The 22559-nt window shown below is 38.6% G+C and overlaps 2 protein-coding genes across 2 annotated transcripts in view; one reads left to right on the forward strand and one right to left on the reverse strand.

Moving 5' to 3' along the window:
• Positions 1-22559, forward strand: part of LOC131255974 (uncharacterized) — a 100675-nt gene that overhangs the window by 14322 nt on the left and 63794 nt on the right. The window lies entirely within an intron of this gene.
• On the reverse strand, positions 394-2432 carry LOC131255325 (uncharacterized). Its single transcript, XM_058256024.1, has 2 exons — positions 1802-2432; positions 394-1711 (listed from the first exon to the last, which is right to left on the reverse strand). Exons 1-2 carry the CDS (start codon positions 1828-1830, stop codon positions 394-396), a joined length of 1347 nt encoding a protein of 448 aa, XP_058112007.1. The 5' UTR covers positions 1831-2432.

Raw genomic sequence — 22559 nt, forward strand, 5'->3', positions numbered from 1 at the left:
GCTTTACACTATCCTTTGTTTTCCCTTCGATGTTCAACAGTGTCCCAAGCATATTGTCACACACATTCTTTTCAATATGCATCACAACCAGATTGTGCCACAACAACTTATGCTCCCAATACGGCAAATCGAAAAAGTTACTCTGCTTCTTCCAGTTATATCAATCTTTTACATTATCCTCTCGTCTTCTCTTGTGCCCATAATTGCTAGAAGTCTTCTTCCCAAATGTGACATTAATTCCTTGTAACTGATCCAACACATCAGACCCATATAGCAAAGTTGGTGCCTCACTAAATTCTTCTGTACCATCAAAAGATCTGCTATTACTTCTAAATCTATGATCAAGTTCCAAGAATCGACGATGACCCATAAAACAAAACTTTCGACCATGCTTCAAGTATTTAGACAAAGTGTCCTTGTTACAGCAAGGACAAGCAAGGCGTCCTTTAGTGCTCCATCCAGATAAGTTTCATATGCAGAAAAGTCACTGATAGTCCACAACAATGCTACACACATTTGAAATATTTCATTACTTGAGGCATCATAAGTGTCTATGCCAACCTCCCACAAATCCTTCAACTCATCTATTAAAGGTTGCAAATACACGTCAATATCATTACCAGGTCCAGAAGGACCAGGAATAAGCAAGGACATCATAAAATAAGATTGCTTCATACACATCCATGGTGGCAAGTTATATGGTATCAGAATAACCGGCCATGTGCTATGAGTAATACTCATTGTCTTGAATGGATTGAAATCGTCAGCTACTAACCCAAGTCTAACATTGCGACTATCTGATGAAAAGGTCGGATGGTAGTGATCAAAAGTTTTCCACGCCGGGGAGTCAGCCGAATGTCTTAACATTCCATCTTCGGTGTGACACTCATAATACCATTTCATAGAGGACGCTGTTTTAGATAACATGTACAACCTCTGAAGCCTTGGTTTCAAAGGAAAATGACGTAATATTTTGGCTAGAATTTTTCTCTCTTTAGCAGTCGAAGAAGTTGCCTCGTCATCTGATTGATGTTCAAATGTTTTCCATCTGGAAGCACCGCATATATCACATGATTGCTCGGTGACAGCATCCTTCCAATATAACATACAATCATTGGGACAAGCATCAATTTTATTGTATTTTAGGCCCAAGTCTCCAATAATCTTCTTGGTTTCATAGAAAGACCTTGGTAAGGTTTCACCTTCGGGAAGTGCATCCTTTAACAATTCAAGTAACATCGTGAATGACTTGTCGCTCCATCCACCAAGGCACTTTATGTGATATAGTCGAATAATGAAAGAGAGCTTACTAAACTTCTTGCAGCCTGGGTACAATTCCTTATCGGCGTCTTCTACTAATTTGAAAAATTGTTGTGCTTCAGTATTAAGCCCCTGTGTAGGTCTATATGTTGCATCACTCTCTTGATCATCCGGACCCGAAAAATCAAATGCATCATGTAACAATTCGTGCATATCATCGTTTGGATCCAGATTAGGCATAGAAGAAGACGTGGCTTCCCCATGAAAATGCCAATGAGTATAACTCGTATTAAATCCGTCACACACAATATGATCGTATGCTTCTTGTCGAGATACCCAGAAGTTGTTATTGCAGTTCTTACATGGACATAGGATCCTCCCTCTATCACTTGTATTTGTAAATGCAAAGTCTAGGAATTCCTTAGCTCCACTTACGTATGCATTGCTTACCCTAAACCATTCAATGCAATTGGAGGACATATCAAACAATGAATCTTAACCATTGGACCACAACAACTGGAAGAAAAAGTTACTGAGATACCTTGACAAATGAATCCAACTCTTATCCATCACTATGTTCCTCGGCTACTTCGATAAGTTAGTTGAAATACAACGTGAGCCCGACAAAGCTTCCTAGGAGAGAAACTAGAATGGGTATAAGAGAAATTTAAGGAAGAGTACTGAAGAGACAAATTATAATGAAACAAGCACCATTATTGCTCACCCCACGAGCAACGATGACTTAGGCATCTAATAGAATCTCTAATGGTATCTTTAACTAACTAACTAAATCAGTCACCCATCCAAGACTGGATAGATTGTAATACTTTCATGTTCCCATTTAAATGCCCACACTGAAATTCCGGCAGCATCTCCCCATGTCTCTCCGAATACATTGATCTTGCATTTGATTCCCATGTCAAGTATCCACATAATGTGAGGATATTTGACATTAGAAATAAATATAAGAAACGTAACCAGAGAGAAAAGGACAGATACAACACAGAACTAGCATGGGCATTTAAATCAGGTAACCAAAAGCATTCCAATCTATCCAGCCTTGAATTGTCCAAACGTGGGACAATTTGAGAATTTTTATGCCTCCAAAAGCACACTATATCTATGCTTGGCCACATAAAAATTCTCAAATGGGCAACTGATTGTCCTATACTTAAACAATTATATAATTAATCACAATTGGCATTCATCATCGGTGCTCCATCCACAGTAGGAACCGTAATTTGATCGGTCCAGATTGGCGTTTGTGTATGCTATGGAGAGAATTGCAACAATTCGTAAAGTGGTCATAAACACACTATCTGGGATAACGGTACGATACAACAAGTTGCGGTACCTTTGCCTGTAGATGATCATTTCTCTACCACTTACACGTATGACCATGCGACTTGCGAGTCATACAGTGTAAAATGTCAAAGTATAAAATGCCAAAAAATTGTGGGCATGTTGGGGCTCCATATATAATAAGTTGTTTATTGTCATTCAAAATCACAAGTATCATTCATCATCCAACTAACTATTAACAACTTTTACAAAAATAAAAGACATCCAACCAACTCTATATAATAACTTGCAACTTAACCTGCTGGGAACCGTCATACACCGTAATATCTTACGGCAGAGCGGGTTCTGAGGAGTTACAAGTTCGGCCTCTACTCTCTAGGAAAACACATAAATGAAGCGACAAAAATATAAATTAAGAAAGATCAATTATTTATGGAAGAGATTGATGAATAATACCTGGCAAACAAATGGAGAAAAACCCGCTCAATCAGAATCTGATCCATGCACATGCATTATATATGAGGAAGAAAGATTCGTAACTGATTATCTAACAATTAAAAACTGATTATCTTATGGAATATGAAAAGCCTGAAGGAATATGATGTCAAAATTTAGTTTGTCGATGTCATCTCCGACAAAAGACTCTCATAACCTCACATGTTTGATATTCACAATTCCAAGCACTAACCACAGGCTACATCAGAAGAACCATGCACGGCATAACAGACATAAATCGAAAAAACCACCAATGCACCAGCCATACAATCTTTTCAACATAGTAGATATTTGGAAATTTTAACTTCTAGCTGACCCCAATTAATTGGGATAAAGTTTAGATGATGATGAGATACTTGAAAATTTTAAAGAGGGTGAAGGAACCAAAAATAAATAAATTCCATTTATTCAACCTTTGAACTCAGTTCTTTGATAACATGGGAATAAATGGGAGATGCCTACTTTGAAGAGGTTAAGTCCTCAGGCAACATTTTCAATCACTGACATCTTGTCAGTTCCTCCAAAATGCCAAAGCATAACGGAAAATGATTGAAATTAAGGTATTAGATGAGTTAAACTTTAGAGGAGTACAGAGAACAATTTTTAACTAAGATGGTGACAACTGACTAATTTGTTCACAGAATTGGTCGGTAGGCCTGACATTGCACTTGTCACATACAGGAGCCACTGATATGCAACTAAGATGGCGACAACTGCTAAAACATTTACAAGAACTGCAGCAGCTGCAGAAGGAAACAGTGAAAAAAGCATAAATGAGCTCCTGTATGTGACATTGCACTTGACAGTGATTGCATAAATAAGATGTTCTTCATGTTCAGTACTTAAAAGGTGGAAATAATACTGATAATAGAACTCGCAACAAACTATGACAGTCTACCTTCTAATAACTGAGACACCGCATAGCCTTTTACAAAAATCCACCCCAGTATATACTGATCCTGCATTCAGTAAGAAAAATAAATAATAATAATAATGTTACAAAAGCGTTCTCCTCGTAAATCAAACAGTGCACATACCTACTACCATTTGACTTTCAGTAAGACATACTTGCCATATTAAAAACATCCTTTGAGGAGAAAAAAAATTCCAAGCATATTTCTTTAATGTAGAACACTTGGATTTTGAAATGGAAATGCTATTGACATTTTACTTCTCCAAAGAAAAATTCCCTAGACAGATTTTTTTTTTTTTAAATAGCCATAACAGCTGTATATTTGAGATAATGCCTGCTGTGCTAGCAACCGTCCTTCAACAATTAATTGCAGAATTATAATAATCAACTACAGGAAATCTTTATTATAAGACTTGATAGGTCAAAAATAATTTGTAACATTATTATTATAATAATCAACTACAAGAAATCTTTCAAGTAAGTTTATACCTCATTTGTAACATGAAAACAAAGAACACGTGTAATAAATAAAAGACAGCTGAAACAGAAAATAGATTTCATCCCTGCTATGGCTACTCTCTTTTTGAACCCCACACTGCCCATATGTGCTATTGTGATACAGTCAATGCACAGTACATCAGGTGGGCACCAATGTGGATATAATGTGGCCCAAAAGGCCAGCCTGGTATAGTCCATGCCTTTTTTATTTATTCTTTTTTTGGTCATGCATGTGCGGTAGACCTGATTGACCCGAGCAGCCTGATTTTCAGGTCAAGCCACATATCCCCAGTGGGGCACACCATATGAACAACTTGAATCTTTCTAGGAGAGAAGAATTCACAACCCTACTCTTACAAGTAGACATAACATTTCTCATTGCATTTTGAACCACATAGCCTTTTCATGGTTGTTAGGAAAACAGGGAACAATAAAGGGATTGTATAACTCAACAGTTACCACCTTTATATGAAGGAAACCAAAATCATATCCATCCGCCCGACCTGATTTCTGATCTTCCCCAAATCTTGTCTTGATTCAGCCATTACATAATGGCTATATCTTAAAGGATTAAAGGACTAGTATAATGCTTGAAGATCTCACATAAATTTCAGTTTCGCGCAATCTTCATCATTCTTCGCAACTATCCTCGGTGATTAAACAATTTATCTGGTGGGATCCACCCCATGGATGGGCTAGAGTGAAAAAATAGCAAAAATCAGACAATTCTTCTTTTCTTCTTTTAAACAGTCCTGCAAAACCACAATGGGACTTGCATTTTCTTTTTCCCATCAATCGTGGCTAATACATTGGCAAATGGTTTCAATGATGTTGTTGCCTCACCCCAAAACAGAGGACGGTTGATCGTCCACACCATTAAGCTATGCCAGCATAGGTGCCAATATTCCAAGCAATCCATCAATCACAATCCACCATCTAGATTTCCTGGCCCATAAAACAGATGTGGCTATTCAGAGGATGATGCCACAGTGCATGAAACAAATCAATGGCTACAACAAACTTCTGTTAGATCTCCACTTCTTCATCCTTATTATATTGCTCTAATGCATGTCATGCACACAGGAAGACTAACGAAGAAGAATGATTTGTTTTCCATAATGGACTATCTGCTGGTGATTCGTCTCAAATCCTAAAACAGTTTCAACAGAAAATGATGGACAAGATACAAACAAGAACAATATATATATATATATATATATATATATATATATATATATATATATATATATATATATATATATATATATATGAAGGTTTTAGCTAATACCTTTGAACTTGTGAATCAGATCAACACCATCAACAACCCTGATTCGAGAATCTGCAGATGTAATAAGCACTCCTAAATTAGGGATTCGACCATGCAAATCCCTAAAAATGGATTCGACAGTGCAAATCCCTAAAAATGGATTCTACAACGCAAATCCCTAATTAGGGATTTGTATTTAACAAAACATATTCCTAATCAAGTATTCTAAAATAGATCATACCTGAGAATCTGAGATTCACCAGCAGCAGAAGACCGAACTGCAGCAAAGTGCAGAAAACAGATCCAAAGCCCTAGGAAACGAGAGTAGCAGATCTAGATACTACGGAGAGATCCCAAAGCAGCCGTGAGAGAGAAAGAGGAGAGAGAGAAGGAGAGAGTCGTGGAGTTGCAGAGAGAGAGAGAGAAAGACGGGTAGGAAATAGGAGAGTCGTGGAGTTGCAGAGAGAGAGAGAGAGAGAGAGAGAGAGAGAGAGAGAGAGAGAGAGAGAGGTGAGAGGGTTTTTTTTTTTTTAATATGGTACGAGAGCGAGAGAGAGAGAGATGTGAGAGAGTTTTTATTTTTTTTTATATCCGTCGTTAGGTCTTCGTTAGCGCCGCTAAACGTGCAGCGCAAATGCCTTTTTTACCGCTTTTTGTTGTAGTGTTTTCTATCCCAAAAATCAAATTAGTCCACTGGTTAGGTAGGCCACAATTAACTAAATAAATGTATGGTTGTGAAAAATCATCTGAAGTTTCAAACCTGTCAGTTTATTTCTAAAATGATGGCACACTTAATGGACAACAATTAACTAAATAAATGTATGCATGGCTTGGACGGAAACGGATTGGCTACTCCCCCTGACACCAGCCTCGGAGCTGGTGGTCGGTGCTCTGTGGGCTCCACCATGATGTATATGTTTCATCCATGCAGTCCATCCATTTTTAAATATCATTTTATATCTTTATCCCAAAAATGAGAGAGATATAAATCTCAAGTGGATCACACCATGGGAAAACAATAGTGATTGGATATCCATCATTTAAATCTTCCTAAGGCCCTCTGTACTGTTTATTTGACATCCAATCCGTTGATTAGGTCATAAAGATGCAGATGAAGGGAGAAAACAAAGATCAACTTGATCCAATACTTTTATGGCTCCCAAAAAGTTTTTAACGGTCAAAGTTCATTCAACACAGTTTCCTGTAATGTGTTCCACTTGAGACTGCGATATAACTCAATTTTTTTGTATTACCATAAATTGATCTAGAAAAATAGATGGACGGAATGGATGAAACACATACATCATGGTGGGCCCACAGAGCACCGACCACCAGCTCCGGGGCTGGTGTCAGGGGGAGTAGCCAATCCGTTTCCGGCTTGGACATGTCACCTGTCTGCCACGTGGCATATGTGCAGGTGTGTACGGTAGTTGATTCCTACCCGCGTGTAACCCGAAATTTTGTCATAATCAGGACCGTCAACGTCTGGACGTGGAATAGTTGTGTCGGTTCGGATTTGAATTGAATGTGATGGGTTTTTGAAAAATGAATGACACAAGAACTATCGGTGATCCAATCAGCATGAAAATTCAAAGGGTTAGTACTCTTCACGTGAACATTAATGTAAGCGGCCGTGCTCAATGGGTCCATGATTTGTCGCTCAGTATTAAATAATCTCATCCATGCTTTGATTACTAGCACCTATTTAGTGTGGATCATTGATTAGTCTTCTTCATCCCACCATTCATTTCATGGTCATCACCATAGTTTTAACATGGCCACTGGGCGTGCACATCGATTGGAGTATGAACCATCCATGGGAATTCTCAACAGATGAACGGTCAGAATCAGTTTAACCGTCCAAAGATAGAGAACTGATGTGAACATTTCATCACTAGAAAGTCATGTCCGTGGAGAAATCGGAAACCCTGATTGAACGACATTAGTTTCTTGAATTCAGGACATTAGCCAGACTTCATCTTAACCATCCATTAAATATCAAGAGACCGATCATTTAAAAAATTCAGTCAATGTAACTTTTGAACTGTGATCCATCTAAACTTCTGCCCATGATTTGGACGGTTTAATTAATGCTAGCTTTTTATGCCACTATAAAATATTTAGTGCCTGCACATCAACCATTACACCCTACAAGAGTATTTTAAACTTTTTCTCCCTCCATATATGACCCGCCAATGGTTTCTGGACTCTGCAGGTTGCAAGTCAACAGCTTGACCACGTGCAGAAGATACCGGTCATGCAAGTCACGTTTTCAGGTGGGGCCCATGGAAGTGGCCGGTGGAAAATAAAGTAGACCTGATTTAAAGACCTGACTTGAGACGACTTGTTTAGGGTTGTGACTCAGGAATGGGGCCTTTGATTTGTGCACCTCCTGCCGAGCATGGCCACTCATATACATTGCCTAAACCTAAACGGTCCAAACTCGTGGTCCCCACCCTATATTGCTAATCTTCTAAATTAGGTCGATTACACCTAATATCTAATTAACAGACAACTGGTTCTTAAATTATACGTATTGTTTACTATTTGTTTATCTTATATGAAGTGATGGAGTTGTAGAATGTCGGACATATGAAAAAGAATTGTCAGAATCTTGAATCAAGAAAAGAAAATTTAGATAATTCTGGGGAAGTGAATGATAATGACGTGCTCAACATATCAAAATTTGGGTACTTCAACAAATAATGAACTTTGAATACGGGAGGCTTTGTATCACATGATGCCTCATTAGAATTGGTTCATTAGTTATAATGAGTGCAAGGCAAGTGTTTATAACTAATGATAATGCTTGTAAAGTAGTGGGTGTTGAATCGATGCGCATTAAGATGTTTGATGGCATAGAACGTATCTTTATCGAAGTGAGGTACGTTCCTGATTTGAGAAACAACACATATCTCTAGGAGCGCTCGAGGCACTAGAGTTCGAATTCATTGGGTTTGATCGTGTCCTCAAAGTTTTAAAAGGAGCACTCATAGTCATAAAGGCACAGAAGAATGAAACCTTTTATAGGTTGATCGGGAGCACTTCATCGGGTAGAGCTACAGCGTTTGTAACGGATTTCATGTTTGCACGTATGTGGCATGCATGCTTGAGACACATGAGCGAGCGGAGTATTAAGGTACTTTTTGAACATTATTTAATTACAGTTTTTTAAAGTATTAATTTTAATATATGTGAGCATTGCATATATGGTAAACAGTTAATGTTATCTTTTAAGTCTAGTAAATACGTTTGTAAATATCTAATAAATAGACAATCACTTCTTAAATTATATATATTGTTTACTATTTATTTATACTATATGAAGTGATGGAATTGTAGGATGTCAGAAACGTGAAAAAGAATTGTTAAAATCTTGAGTCGAGAAAAAAAAAATCAAATAGTTCTTTTACGGAGGCCAATAACTATGGAATCCAGTAGGGAAGTGAATGATAGTAACGTGCTCACCACAATAAAATTCGGGTATTTCGACGAAGAATGAATTTTGGACACGAGAGCTTCGTACCATATATTGCCTCATCAGAATTAGTTCACCAGTTATAGTGAGTACGATGGTGGCTAGGTGATGATCATGCTTGTAAAGTAGTAGGTGTTGGATCGGTGTGCATTAAGATGTTTGATGGCATGAAGTGTATTTGGACCGATGTGAAACACGTTCCTGATTTGAGAAATAGTCTGACATCTCTAAGAGCACTTGAGGCATTAGGGTGCAGATCTATCGAGTTTGATCGTGTCCTTAAAGTTTCAAAGGAGGCACTCATAGTTATGAAGGCACAGAGGAACGTAAACTTTTACAGGTTAATCAAGAACACTTTATCGAGTGGAGCTGTAACATCTATAACAGATTCCACGTTGGCACGTATATGGCATGTACTCTTAGGCCACATGAACGAGCAGGGTATGAAGGCAATTTTTGAGCGTTGTTTAATTTCATTTTTTAAAAGTATTGATTTTAGTATATGTGAGCATTATATATATATATATATATATATAGTGAATAGCCAAGATTATCTATTAAGTTTGGTAAATATATATGTTTGTACAGGTGTTATTGATTATGCATATTATGATGTATGGGGCCCAGCACCCGTGGTTTCTAGTGGAGGGTCGTCATGATTTGTCACCTTTGTTGATGACTATTCTAAAAAAGTATGACTTTATATATGAAAAATAAATTTGATGTTTTCACATACTTCAAGCAGTGGAAGGCGATGGTGGAAAAACAAACATTAAAAAAAAAAATGAAAGTCTTAAGGTCAGATAATAGTGGGGAATTCACTTCTAGGAAATTTAATAGGTAATGCAAAGATGGAAGGATCGTGATGCATGATATAATGCGCTATATGCCAGATCAGAATCGTGTGGCCAAGCGGATGAATTAGACTCTCTTAGAGAGGGCCTGATACATTATCAATAATGTTGGGTTAGGAAAGGAACCGTGGACTGATGCCATTAACACAACTTGGTACTTGGTGAATTGACTCCCCTTTAACGGCCATTGAATGTAGAATTTCAGATGAAGTGTGAAGTTGTCAGTAGGTAAACTACCCAAGACCGTGAGTATTTGATTGTGATGCTTACTCTCATGCACCATCAGTTTAGAGAGGTAAGTTGGACCAAAGAACAAAGAAATATATCTCTTGTCAGCTATAGCGGTGGTGTAAAGAGGTACATGTTGTATGACCGGATTACGCAGAAAATCATCCTTAGTCGTGATGTCAAATTCAATGAAGGATCCTTATTTCATAAGGATGAACACAAGGATGAAAAATTAGTTGTTGACGTTCAAATAGACAGTTATATTACATAGGTAGGCAGACACATACTTCATGTCAATTATCCAATAAATGTCCAGTAACCAATCATTTAAAAAAAAATCAGTCAATGTAACTTTTGAACTATAATCCATTAAAACTTTTGCCCATGAATTGGATGGTTTAATTAGAGCTAGATTTTATGCCACGGTAAAATATTTTAATACTTGCATATCAATTATTATACTCTGCTAGATTATTAAAGTTTTTCTCCCTTTGTAGTTGAATCAAAAATAGGTAGAAATGTGCCACATGTCTAGAAGCTATGGTTTATATTGGGTCCTTACTCTTTCTCCGGTGGTAGACTCTCTGGAGTTTCAACACCCGGTCAAGGGTTCAAGTACCCATAGGTGGTGGAATTCCACCAGGCGTGAGTGTGTGTAAAAAAAAAAAAAAAAAAGGGCTATGGTTTATATTCCGATCCGGTGATGACCCCTCTAGTACCAAGGTGCTGGTTGTTTATGGAAAAGCTTGGTGGCCCCAAAATAATGTGTGTTTTATTCATGCCATTCATTCATTTTCTCAGCCATTTTCGGGCATGAGCTCAAAAGATAGGCATATCCAAATTTTAGGTGGACCACACAACAGGAAACAATGTTAATTGAATACTTACCATTAAAAACTTCCTAAGGCCCATTGCAGTGTTTATTTGGCATCCAAATGTTGATTAGGTCACACGGACAAGGATGAAGGCAAACCACAAATATTAGCTGTAACATTTATTTCCCACTAAGTCCTATTGATTAAATCACACATGGCCAGATAAAGGGAAAACACAAATATCAGCTTGGCCCTAAGAAGTTTTTAATAGTCAATCTCCATTATTTTATGTGGTTTGCTCCACCTGGAATTTCGAATAGGCCGTAAAACATAAATATTAGCTTGGCCCTAAGAAGTTTTTAATAGTGGACGTTCAATCTCCATTATTTTATGTGGTTTGCTCCACCTGGAATTCGATTAGGCCATATTTTACAGCTTGTGCCCAGCTAGTAAAATGTATGAACTAAGTGGGATAAAACACATACATCATGGTGGGGCCCAGTGCACTGACTGATACCAAAATCCCTGTATCGAGGTCACTACCAAGTACAAAAAAAAAAAAAAAATGTGTAACATGCTCTGGCGGTCACAGTCAGCTAGGCTCCACGAGGTAGGATGTGGAAAATGAAGTAGACCGGGTTTAAAGACCCGACTTGAGATCAACTTGTTTAAGCAGGTGGCTCCAGACGGGGCTTTTCACTCCTACACCTCTGGTAAAGTATGGCCACAGTAATCTCTATATCCAACAAGTCCAAGCTCGTGGTCCCCACCAAAGATCGCAAGTCTCCAAAATCTGATTGATGATCTTGACATCTAAACAATGGACAACCTTTTTTTAAATTTATATATTGTATACAATTTGTCTGTGTAGGATACGAAAACCCCACTTCTATAATTACTTTTTCAATGACCCATGCATGAGAATAAATTAACAAGACTATTATTACTTTCTCAAAAGTATTTTCCTAAAATTTATCTCAACTCATTTTAAACTTTAAATTAGTAGGTGCCTAGGTAAACAGAAGAGATACCTTCAATCCACAGGGAGAGAAATATCCTCTCTCTCTCTCTCTCTCTCTCTCTCTCTCTCTCTATATATATATATATATATATATATATTCTATGTGGTGGACCTTGTGGGAACTTCCCAGGAGGTCAAGCTGTGTGGACCTCACCATGATGCGTGTTGAATATCAACACCGTGCATTTGATAGGTCCCCTTTAAATTATGGGATATCCCAAAAATCAGCCGTATACGGAACTCAGGTGGGCCATACCATCTAAAATCATGTGAAGACATGCCTAAAACATATAAAAGCACTTGGTGGAGCCCACCTGAAACTTAGATGCGTCTGAAACTTGGTTTGACCCCTCATCCAAGTGCGACACATGTAATGGATGGGCTAGATTTGTGAACCACATCTTGGTGGGCCTAACAAATGATTATGAATGTTTTAATAGGAGGGTAACCCTCTCCACTTTTGTATGTGGTGAGGCCCACACAAGTCATGGATTGACTTGATTGTTAAGCCCTAGGCCCACCATTGAATGGTGCATCTAACCGATGTCCTAGTTGTTTGACAGGCATGCATCACGTGGGGCCACAAAGCTCCACCTCATGGGAAGTTCCCCATTGAACCATTTCCTATATATATATATATAACTTTCTCACGTAAACATCCATGGGCAACTTTACACACGTGTCATGGGCAGTGAATTTGAACGGTCCACGTGATGTGGCATCCCTTGAAACCTCATGAGCCTAAATTTCAGCCTAAAACAATACTCTAGTGGGCCACGACAAAAGGAAACAGTTTCCTCCCTTGATTTGCATTTCTATTTGATATGGCTCACTAGAGTTTTCGATCATGTTAAAATTTGGGCCCATAGAGTTTCAAGGGGTTCCAAATCATATGGACCATTCAAATTATGTGCACTACCAAAAAATCGAGCAATGGCTATGGAGGTTGAAAGCTTTTAGCTATGGATTTAATCCGTCGCAATATAGATAGCTACGGATTTAATCCGTAGCTATAGCCTAAGGGGTCTGTAGCTAAAGCGTACCTCCCCACCAAAAACATATTAAATATAGATGGTGCTTAAGGGGATCCATGAGGTCCATTGGAATATATGTGTTTGATCTAAGCTGTCCAAAAATTCTGATATATAATTTTAGTGCATGAGCCCAAAAATTATGTAGATTAAATGTCTAAGTGGACCACACCATAAGAAATAATATAAATTAAATTTCTACTGTTAATATGTTGTGTGGTCTCCTTACAGATTCGATCTAACTCATTTTTTTTATCAGCACTTAAAATAATAATTTAAAATTAATGGACAGAGTAGATATGTGAAATACATCACAGTGGGCCCCACTGTCCTAAAACCATAAAATGTCCAGGGAGCCATCCGTCACACGCCCCTCCAAAACCCCAAACCACTCTAAAAACAAAAACCCTCGTCTGCCATTTTCTTCTGCTCGCTGACGAACCCATCTCTCCATCTCTCTCTCTCTCACACTCAGTCTCTCTCTTTCCCTTGCCCTCTCTCGATCTCCCGATCTCCCTCACCCTCTCTCCCTGTCTCAAGGTCGCATTCCCCTCTCTGTTTTCAAAAACCCATTTCGCTGCAAGAAGGAGAAGAAGACGGAGCACGTACGGTTAGTTTCTTTCTTTCTCCCTCTTTATCTCTTTCTCAAATCTTTCAATCCTTCAATCTGCATTCCCCTCACTCTATTTCTGAAATCTAAGGGCCCATTTGGCCAGTCGGATTGGAAGAGATTGGATGTCATTGAAAGGGATTGGAAGTTAAATCCTGGGATTGGCTGGGCGTGCCAAACAGAGTCGGTTATCTTATCCCAATCCTTGAGACGTGTTTGGCTTGGGGGATTGGAAGGGATGAGAAGGTTTAATCCCGGTATTGGCCAGGCGTGCCAAACAGACTGGATATATCAATCTAGGGATATAGCAATCCCATGTATCTGAAGACAATCCACTAACAACACCATCAATACCTAGAAATCCAGGCCATCTACCCTAATACCATTCAATCCCTTTCAATCCACCTAGCTAATTGGGCCCTAAAAATGCTTTGTGGGCTCCACCATAATATGTATATGAAGGCCATTCATTTTTTCCAGCTCATTTTAGGGCCAAATCTTAGGTGGACCACACCATAGGAAACTGTGGTGATTGAACGCCCACCATTAGGGCCTGTTTGGCCGGGCAGATTGGATGGAATTGGATGGTATTAGAGTGGATTGCACAGATTTCAAGGTAATGATAACTGCATCAGTGGATTGGTGCAAGATCTATGGGATTGCTATATCTCGGGATTGCTATTTCCAGTCTGTTTGGGACGCCCGGCCAATCCCGGGATTAAACCTTCCAATCCCTTTTAATCCCTTGAACCAAACACGTCCCAAGCAATTTTGAAGGGATTAGGGTGGATTGGATGGGATTTAAAGGTAATGATGGTGATGTCAGTGGATTGTCTTAAGATCCATGGGATTGCTATATCATGGGGTTTGTCAGATTGTGACATCAATTTGAATTTCTATGTTTTTTTCAATGTCTTTTATGTTACTGGCACAGGCATTCATATACATTGAAAAATATGAACGAAGTGCTAGACTAGCATGTGCATTTATACCATTTTTTAAATGTTGGTGACTCATCCACCACACGTGTCATAAAACATGTTAATCCACTGCATTGCATTCATCAGGAATCAAGCAGTGGTATGGAGCTACTGAGATGCATCTGAATTTATTGCACACTGCTGCAATGGTTGGTCATAGTGTTTGCAAACATCAACTAACTTTCATTCAGCATATATATATATATATATATATATATATATATATATATATATAATCTTGAAGGGAATTTCAGAAAATTTGTTGGTTTGTCAGTTTGTGAGATCAATTTGAATGTCTTTTAATTTGGTGTAATGTCTCTTATGTTATTGGAACAAGCATTCATATACATTCAGAAATGTGATTGAAGGGCTAGACTAAGTCACGAAGATGTGCATTTCCACCATTTCTTAAAAAGTTTACAAACTCCTTAATACATTATATTTGGTATATAATATCTGTTTGGGTCTAATCATCTGATAGCACTTCCTTCATTTCCAACTTTGAAGAGGATGGTGCATTAGGATAATTTCTAACTTTAATTTTTAGTAAGGTGTAGGTTGAAAATGGACCCCTTGGTTAATCGAGATTCAAGCATCCAGTACATCTCTTGTCAAGAATGCACATGTGTAGTTCATCAAACAATACATTATGTGAAATCGTGTGCATAATATTTATGTTGTAATTACAATTATCTATAATAATAATAATAATTTGTTCATTATATTGCATTCACAATAGTTATCATTGTGGTTACAGTTATTCATTATGTAACAAGTTTTCAGGTGAGATGATCGAGTTTCAAAACAAAACAGTCTGCGATTTTGAGAAGCAATTCCCAAGATGTATGTGTGTTTCAGGGGCCATCTGCACCTTGGAAGCATACAATGGAAGGTAAGGAAAACCCTCGAGTCCCCTTCTTTAAACCATGAAAAGGTATTTGTGCTGAATCTCATGCATTGGCAATATTAGACATGCTCATGAGCAGGACATGCATAATTCCGTAAAAATTGATGGAGCAGACCCAGATGTGCGTCGGAGCTATCTGGATGTTGAGCAGGGGTCCTTGGAAGTTGGGAACCACTGTTATGACCATGATGAAATTGTCCATTTCCTGTGGATAGCATTGGAGTAGCTTGGCCATTTGGACAAGCCGTGTTTATATATTTAGTCGCCATTAATGGAGCAAACACAGATGTGCGTCGGAGCTATCCGGATGAGCGGGGGTCGGTGGAAGGTGGGAACCGCTGTTATGACCATGATGAAGTAGTCAATTTCCTATGGACAGCATTGGAAGGGCCTGACCAATTGAAGCAGGCCGTGTTTATATCTGTATTTGCAGGGACCACTCCCTTATCCTATAACCTAAACCTATTCTCAAATCCCAAAACTTATAACTACAAACTAAACCTTAACATAAACCTATAACCTAAACTCAATTCCCTAAACTTTACCCTAAAACCTAACCTAAACCTATACTTATAACCTAAACCTATTCTCAAATCTCAAAACCTATAACCTAAACCTTAACATAAACCTATAACCTATAACCTATAACCTAAACTCAATTCCCTAAACCTTAACCTATAACCTAACCTAAACCTATACTTATAACCTAAACCTATAACCTACAACATTAACCTTAACCTATAACCTAAACCTATACTTATAACCTAAACCTAAACTTCTAACCTTAACCTAAACCTATTCTCAAATCCCAAAACTTATACTTATAACCTAAACCTAAAACTTATAATATTAACCTAAACTTATAACCTTAAACTATAACCTTAACCTAAACCTAAAACCTAAACCTTAACTTATAACCTAAAACCTAAACCTAAACCTAAAACCTAAATGTATTCTCAAATCCCTAAACCTAAACCTACACCTAATCCTAATCTCAACTCCCTAACCTAAACCTAAACCTAAACTTGAAAACCCAAACCTAAACCCGATTCCGAACCCGAACCCGATTTCTTAAACCTAAACCTTAACCTATTCTCAATTCTGTTCACTCCCCAAGTATAGGGTTGTAATGTAGTAATAAACTCGGTGAGACCGAGGTCGAATCCCAAGGGACTGATACCTGTACGTTATCTGAAACTAAGTAGAACTAGAACTAGATTAAGATGAAATCTAAATCGAATGATTTTAAGGAATAATAGTGAAATACTAATCTAAAACTTAAGAAATTCAAAGGAAAGAAACTAGGGATTCAGAGGATCCACTTGTAGAGATCAGGGAAATTTACGGTCAATTCTTGAACTCAACTGGACTTCGAGTCCCATCTTCATCCAGTTGGAAGATATAACCTGTAAATCAAATCTGAACATCTTTTGATCTAGTTTTAGAGAGATAAGATAGGTGTAAATTGGAATGGATTCCATCACAAAACCATGCCCATGAGACAAAGCAAACGATAGAATTAAACCAATTCACAGTCAATCTGAGTGATGTATGAATAATAGGAAGGGAGTCGTCATCTAACCATGCCCAGGAGACGATGGTGAACAACAGGACTTCCTAACTGCGTAACCACAATAAGAGAACAGGAATACTTAAAGCCATCGCAGATCTATTGTAATTTCAGTCACAACAAACCATTAAAAACTATAAATATTCTTATTATTCAAAACTAGAATCAACATAGTTCAAGTCATGAATCAAAGTCGTAGAATCAGTCCCATCATGCCACAAGCTTCACCTCTTAGCCCTAGCTAAAAGGTTTAGCCCAACATGAGTGAGATAAATCTCTCAAAAATCATAAAAACAAACAAATAATAAAACTCTTAAACAATTCTCTCTCTCTCTCACGTCTGCTCTATAGCTGCCTGGCAATTGAATCCCCATCCACTTCTTTCTCTCTCCTTCTTATAGGCAGCAAGAGGCTAGGTGGAGTCAGCTGGCTGTATCAGTCGACGAAGGGAATCACGTGCGTAGGAAGAGCAGTTGCATAAACAGATTGCGCAAAAGATTATGTAACGGGCTCGGTGGCCGACCAATTTGCATGCTCGATGAATGTTTTATGAGTGCAAAACAAGCTAGGTTATGGCTAAACCTATCCTCTGAACATGATAGACGGATTGGATTACCCAGTCCGATCACAGGGGTGGCCACATCAAGTACAACGGTAAGGCTGCCCTGTTCACATACGCAATGGAAAATACCATTGATTCCGGAATTCCTTGCGAAATTACTTTCCATTTTTTTTTTCTTTCAACCTTCTCCATGCGTGGCCCACTCCCTTCGGATCCTCCTGCAAAGACCTCTTTACGCAACCTGTTTATACAGCGACACAACCAGCTGTCTTGTGTAACCAACTGGAAAGACAGGAATTCTGCTAGCATATTTCCTGCACAATGCCGCTCCTTCAAAAAGGGAGAACGTCCCTACGGTCTATTTTTTATGGCCAAACAAATGAGCGATGTAGATTGTTCAGAGGAGTCTTGATAGTGGCCCACAACGTCCCTTAAACGATCAGCTTCCTGTTAATGTTGCAGTGCAAAGGCTAACTTTGGCTGAACATTGAATGTGTAGCTGCTTACTGTTTCTCCTGAAATTTCTTGGGTTAGGACGGATTTGTCTAGGCTACCTGATGGACGGTTTGGTTTAGACAGATGGTCCATGATGGTGGCCCACCAGCTTCCAAAAAATGCCACTACGCAACTGTCTACGTAAGGGAAAAAAAGGCAGTTGATGTTTTCAGAAGGAGTTTGGGTCCAAGGCAGTTTGACCGTCTTGGACTCGTGGTGCACGTCTGACGCACATGTGCCCTGTGCACGTCCAATCTGCAGTGGGGTCCACCATGATAGATATGCTAAATCTACTCCGACCATCTGTTTGATCACCTCACAGATGAGATGAGACCAACTTTGAATCATATCCAGATCTCGGGTGGGCCCCAAATAGAGAATTTATGGCCTGATCTATCCGTTTAGACACTTCCACAATGATCTAATGGCTTCAATTTGACGTGTACGGTTAATTTATGGTCCTCAGTTCATGTATGAAGTTTCGAGTCGATCAGATGGTGGGAACATTGTGATCTTGCATTCTGGACGTTTTTCAGGCCTGTTTGAAGTGAGTGGCTGGAATTTCTCTGATTTCTGGTTTGCAAATCCTTAATCTTGGTCCCATAGAGTCCCGTCTAATGCCTTGGTGATGCCAGAGTGTCAAATCCATACCTTTAGCATCCTTTTCAATCTATGCTCGTCAATTCTCCTTGCATCACAAACACGATTAAAATAGCCCATTAAAATAGTATCATGTTCATAATTCAGTTAATAACTGGGGTCTAATATGTAATATTTGACCCTCAACACAATCCCCAACCAGCATTTTTCTAGTCCCGAGCAAAGTATGCGAAAAATAAATTGAGAATTACAGGACAATTTCTATAAACTCGAGTGATTTTTGAAAACAATCCAGAACTAGAAGTCTAAGATTCATAATTGTTGGCATTACTTTCTCCTGGAATTAAGCTCATGGTAAACTTCATAATCAAGTTCAAATATTAATCCATTAATTAAAACAATTTTAAACATTGAGTTCCATGAGTGTATAGTGTAATCTCGGCTTAACACTATTAAGATTCACTTCTCTATTTCAGGATATCATTGGTAACCACAAGAAAATTCATAATAACCTAAACCAAAACTTGATCCATTCTTCCAGCTTTTGATGATTTTTACACTATGTCAACTTTTTAAGAGTAAAGTCAAGGAGGGGAAACGAATCCTCACCTATAAGGAGCAGACCCATGGTGAAGACTAGTCGCCCAACCCTTTCCAAATATCGACCATGGGGAATTGGATCTACACCTATAGGGAGCAAACCTTTGGTGAAGTTCGTTCCACCAACCCTTTCTGCAGGCAGCTATCTTGTAACTGGGTATTTTCTTTTTCTTTCATTCTTCTTATTAAACATAATGGACAAATTCCCAGGTTAGTTCCTTCCATATTTAATGATCACCAAGTTACACTTCAATATCGAACTGAAACCTTAATGTGCAAACAAGATGTGTCTTGTGAAATCATGACTCAATTAATGTTTAAAACCTCTAATCATGGATTAACAATTCAAACTTAACTGTGAAATCTAATAGATAACTGAATCCAAGAGTTATAAATTACCAACATTACGTGTCTTCTAATTCTAAATCAAAGATGGCCGTCAAAATCGCATCGAATTTACAAGAAATTTCAGAAAAAATTAAAAATTTTCACAATTTTTGCTCAAGACCAAGTAAACACTGTTTAGGCAACCTAATCTCCCACCCCCAACCTAAAATCTACATTGTCCTCAGTATAAAGGAAGTAAGCATGCTATGCACATGGGACAGTGAAAGTACAAGAGGAGTGATGGAAAGATAGTACCTAGATGAAAGAATCACGAGGCTTTCCAAAGATATCAGAGCAGGTTAGCACAAGAGAGAAACCAATAAAAGCAAACTATTCTAAAACAATATATAAAGCAAACTATCCTAGTCTTATGAAAGCGATAAACCTACCTATACCTCCATCAGACTAGGAGATCAATCCTGGTAAACAGGATCAGTCAGAGGTATGGACATGTTTTCTGAATCAAATTTCTCGACAGATGGCTTTAAGCGATGTCCATTTACTTTAAACTCCTTGCCATTGTCGGGATCTCTTATCTCAACAGCCCCATGAGGATAAGTAGTAACAACAATGTAAGGGCCGGTCCAACAAGATCGAAGCTTACCCGGAAAGAGATGTAGTCAAGAGTCATACAAAAGGACTTTCTGACCTGGTGTGAATGTTTTTCGTAGAATATGTTGATCATGAAACGTCTTCATCCTGTCCTTGTAAATTCTCGAGTTCTCGTATGCGTCATTCCGAATTTCTTCAAGTTCATTCAACTGAAGTTTGTGTAGCGAGTCAACGTTGTCTAGATTGAAATTCAGATTTTTGATCGCCCAGTACGCTTTATGTTCCAACTCCACCGGCAAGTGACAAGCCTTCTCATAGACAAGTCTAAAGGGAGATGTTCTAATCGGGGTTTTAAAAGCAGTACGATACGGCCATAAGGCATCAGTCAATCGGATTGACCAATCCTTACGATCAGGGTTAACCGTTTTCTCCAGGATATGCTTGATCTCCCTATTAGAAATCTCAGCTTGTCCACTTGTTTGTGGATGGCATGGGGTACTCACCTTATGAGAGATACTGTATTTCTTCATTAGGCTCTCGAATGGTCTATTACAAAAGTGTGAGCACCCATCACTAATGATGGATCGAGGCATTCCGAATCGTGAAAGGATGTTCTCTTTTAAAAATTTAATGACCATATGATGGTCATTATTCCGACATGGAATCGCTTCAACACATTTAGTGACATAGTCTACAGCGAGCAAAATATACAGATTTCCAAAAGATTGGGGGAATGGTCCCATGAAATCAATGCCCCAGCAATCAAATGCCTCAATGATAAGAATGAGATTCAAGGGCATCATATTTCGACGGGACAACGCTCCCAATTTCTGACAACGCTTATAAGCTTTGCAAAACTCATGAGTGTCCCTGAACATAGTGGGCCAGTAAAAGCCACACTACAAAATCTTGGCTGTGGTCTTTTTAGCAGAAAAGTGACCACCACAGGCCTTGGTGAAAATTTTCTTCTTATCTTGCGCAGTCCAATGTGTCAGTATGGAACCTGTGGCAAGATAGTTAGCAATATCAGTAAAACAAGGTGAATGGGAGACTCTGAACAATTGTTCATCAGGGAACATGTCATTGATATGTGTCGTTTCAAGGGAATCGGAGGGATTAAGGCGAGAAAGATGGTCAGCCACTACGTTCCCTACTCCCTTTTTATCTTTTATTTCTAAGTCAAATTCCTGGAGTAGGAGGATCCATTGTATCAGGTGGGGCTTAGCATCATTCTTAGACAGAAGATACTTGAGCGCCACGTGATCAGTGTAAATAATGATCTTAGATCCGATCAAGTGGGACTGAAATTTGTCCAAAGCGAACACTACGGCCAAGAGTTTCTTTTCCGTAGTCGAGTAGTTCACTTAGGCAGGATTTAGAGTCTTACTTGTATAATGAATAACATAGGGTTTCTTATCTTTTCTTTGGCCTAGAACCGCCCCAAGAGCATAATCAGACGCGTTGCACATAAGTTCAAAAGGAATGCCCCAGTCGGGTGGTTGTATGATGGGTGCACTAGTCAACATGCCCTTAAGCTTAGTGAAAGCTTCCTGACATGGCTCAGTCCACTCGTATTGTACATCCATTTGAAGTAGATTACATAAAAGACGAGAGATGAGACTAAAGTTCTTTATGAATCTTCTATAAAACCTAGCGTGTCCTAAGAAGGATCGCACGTCCCATATGTTCTTGAGTAGAGGTAGGTTAGAGATAAGATCAATTTTTGCCTTATCCACCTCAATTCCTTTGGACGAGATAATATGTCCAGGGACAATTGCCTTATGAACCATGAAATGACACTTCTCCCAATTAAGTACCAAGTTCTTTTCTTCACATCTTTTTAGCACACATTTAAGACTCTCTAAGCACTCACTGAAAGATGAACCGAAAATAGAGAAATCGTCCATGAAGACCTCTAGATATTTTCCTACCATGTCAGAAAAGATACTCATCATACATCGCTGTAAGGTGGTAGGGGCATTACATAATCCGAATGGCATCTTTCTGTAGGTAAAGGTGTCGTAGGGACATGTAAATGTGGTCTTTTCCTGGTCCTTAAGGGTGATTTCAATCTGATTGTAGCCTGAATACCTGTCAAGAAAATAGTAATAGGAATGACAAGCTAGCCTTTCCA

The sequence above is a fragment of the Magnolia sinica genome, chromosome 9 (genome assembly GCF_029962835.1).
Source record: "Magnolia sinica isolate HGM2019 chromosome 9, MsV1, whole genome shotgun sequence".
Taxonomy (NCBI): Eukaryota; Viridiplantae; Streptophyta; class Magnoliopsida; order Magnoliales; family Magnoliaceae; genus Magnolia; species Magnolia sinica.